Source organism: Triticum dicoccoides, chromosome 5A, assembly GCF_002162155.2.
Source record: "Triticum dicoccoides isolate Atlit2015 ecotype Zavitan chromosome 5A, WEW_v2.0, whole genome shotgun sequence".
NCBI classification, from domain to species: Eukaryota; Viridiplantae; Streptophyta; class Magnoliopsida; order Poales; family Poaceae; genus Triticum; species Triticum dicoccoides.
In genome coordinates this window covers 638,755,106-638,758,089 of record NC_041388.1, presented here as the reverse complement: position 1 = coordinate 638,758,089, position 2,984 = coordinate 638,755,106, and the positions used below count along the sequence as shown (strand labels likewise).

Here is a 2,984-nt window from a genome sequence, read left to right as displayed (position 1 = left end):
TTTTTTACAAACCCTAAATTTGCCTCTTTTGCCGAGAGCTACTCATAGCGTACCTCACGCACCAAGCGCCTGAGCACCGGATTGCTGCTCTCATAACTAAACCATTTTCCCTTCTTTAAAAAAAACATTTTTGCTATTGAGATAAGGATAACTTTTTTTTGAGGAGTTTGAGATAAGGAATATCTTTTTTTTAGAATCTTGAGATAAAAAATCTATTTTTTTGCATGATAGATAATTTGGTGTATTCCTTATCTCAAACCCCTCAAAAAAGTTATCCTTATCTCAAAAGCGAAATGATTCTTTTTATATAAAAAGGGAAAATGGTTTTATGAGAGTAGCGATTCGGTGATCAGACTCATCTGCACCCTCGATGAAGAAAAAAATTTCAAAAAAATACCAGATTTTTTAAAAACTATTTTTTGCATGGTAGATAATTTGGCGCGTGAGGTCCGCTCCAAATTTCAGATCATTTAGACATCTGAGTAGCTACTCAGATGTCTAAATGATCTGAAATTTGGAGCGGACCTCACGTGCCAAATTATCTACAATGGAAAAAATTGTTTTTTTTATTTTTAGTATTTGTTTTGAATTTTTTTCTTCATTGAGGGTGCAGATGAGTTGATCACCGAATCGCTGCTCTCATAAAACCATTTCCCCTTTTTTATATAAAAAAAATCATTTCACTTTTGAGATAAGGATAACTTTTTTTGAGGGGTTTGAGATAAAGAATATATTTTTTACTCCCTCCGTTTCCAAATATTTATCTTTCTAGGCATTTTAAATGAACATAATATACGGATGCATGTATACATATTTTAAAGTGTAGATTCGTTCATTTTGCTTCGTATGTAGTCACTTGTTGAAGTCCTCCTAAAAAGACAAATATTTAGGAACGGAGAGAGTAGAATCTTGAGATAAGGATAACTGAACAATAATGTCGTGCCTTTCTCTCTTCCGGCTTTGCATGCTGGGCCGACTTCTCACATTCCTTCTGGACCTCATTGGTGGGGCGGCCCTACATAATGTCCGTGTCCCATTTCTTTCTTGAACTAGAGCAATCACACTCATATCTTCCCGTGGCCTCCCGAACTGCCGCCGGCGATCGCCATAGCCTGCAGTGAGCCGCCGCCGTCGTCCAACATGAAATCCGCACCAGCCGCTCCCACCACCATATGCGGCCTCGGAGACGACCTTCTGTGCGAGGTGTTCCTCCGCCTGCCCTCCCTCCCGAGCCTCGTCCGAGCAGCCCTCACCTGCCCCGCCTTCCTCCGAGCCGTCCGCTCGTCCCCCTCGTTCCGCCGCCGCTTCCGCGACCTCCACCCGGCCCCGCTCCTGGGCGTCTTCCTCGACATCTACGACTCCGCCATGCCCGCCTTCGTGCCTAACCGCCACTGGTCCGATCCAGACCACACCGCCGCCGTCCGCGGCGCCGACGTCTTCCTCACCCGCGTCCCCGACGTTGAAGACGAAGGGTCCGACGACCCGGACCATGCCGCTGCCGTCCGCGGCGCCGACGTTTCCCTCACACGTGTACACGAAGACGAAAGCGAAGGCGGCGACGGCGACGGCGACGAAGAAAGTGAATTCGAAGGCGGATACAAAAGCCCCGGGTGGTCGATGACCTCGTGCCGCGACGGGTACGTGGTTCTCGTCAGCCGGAGCACCAAGCGGGCGGCCGTCTACGACCCGCTCACACGGCGCCTGCATCTCCTCCGCGCGCCGCCCGTTGAGACCCGCGAAGACGCCGAACCTGAGTTCGTCGTGGTCACCCCCGAAGAGGACCCCCGGTCGTTCCGCGTCGTGTGCATCTCCAAGGAAATGAGGGCAGCGCAGGTCGCCGTCTTCTCGCCGGGCAGCATGGAGTGGCAGATCTTCCCGAAGGTGGGGAACCTGAAGCAGTTCCTTGTATACAATGACCCAATTGTGAATGGCACGCTGGTGAATGGGTCAGTTTATTGGGCATGCTCAAGCGGAAGTGATCTCCACGTGCTGAACACCGCAACACTGCACTTCTCCCAGATCGATCTGCCGCCGCTTAATGATGTGTGGGATTGGGGACAGACTTTCAAGATCGTTGGTGAGAGCAGCGATGGGAAGCCCTGCGTGGCCCGGCTAGCTGATCTCACCCTTGAAGTTTGGGTCCGGAGAGCCGCCGCCGACGGTGCCGACAGATGGATGCTGGACACCACATTTCCGGTGCCGCATGCGAATGGTAAGCTCAAATTACAGAACGTGGATGAAGGCTCTATAGAGGTTGCCGCTATCATCAGTGGCACTGTGTATCTGTCCTTGGACCAACGATCCTATGGTGGAGGAGATTCTACCTGGCTGCTATCCTTCTGCACTGAAACAGAGGAGCTGAAGAAGGTCTGCCCTATCACTTACTCTGTTGATAAATCTTGCTACCCCTACGTCATGGCATGGCCTCCTGTTCTGGTAGGCCGTAAGGTGAACTCTGGACTCGAAGGGGCTTTGACTAAGAGGAATAAAGATTAGAACTCGGGCGATTTTATCACCGGAGAGTGAAAGGCTCCGTCGCTCAGAGCTGCTGGGGTTGCTGCAGATTGCACCTACGAAGTGCTATACTAGAGACTTGGAGCTGCTGTTCTTTAGCACCTCCTAGTTGGCTAGTTACAATAATGGGTACTGCTATTTGCGCAATTGCGCTTACTTCTTGGCTACTTCATGTCATGCGCCTATCAGTTGTGTGAACTGTCATGTTATTAATCTTACGTTTGTGATTGTCAGCTTGTCCACTATGGATGTATATGAAGAAAACTGAATTTAAATAACCATTTTCTCATGAATTTGTTATCACTAAGTTATAATGTCGTGCCCTGCTAAGCTATTACTCCCTCCGTTCCGATTTACTCGTCGTGGTTTTAGTTTTGAACTAAAACCACGAGGAGTAAATCGGAACGGAGGGAGTACTAGATGGGTACCTGGTGGATACGGGCATGAGAAGTTATTCTTTTTTGCATGTT

At 48.8% G+C, this 2,984-nt stretch overlaps 1 protein-coding gene across 1 annotated transcript; it reads left to right on the top strand.

Moving 5' to 3' along the window:
* The first annotated feature begins 1,019 nt into the window (after positions 1-1,019).
* Positions 1,020-2,670, top strand: LOC119303643. The gene has a single exon (XM_037580770.1). The coding sequence runs from the start codon at positions 1,141-1,143 to the stop codon at positions 2,494-2,496; it is 1,356 nt and encodes a 451-aa protein (XP_037436667.1). The 5' UTR covers positions 1,020-1,140; the 3' UTR covers positions 2,497-2,670.
* Positions 2,671-2,984: the final 314 nt, after the last annotated feature.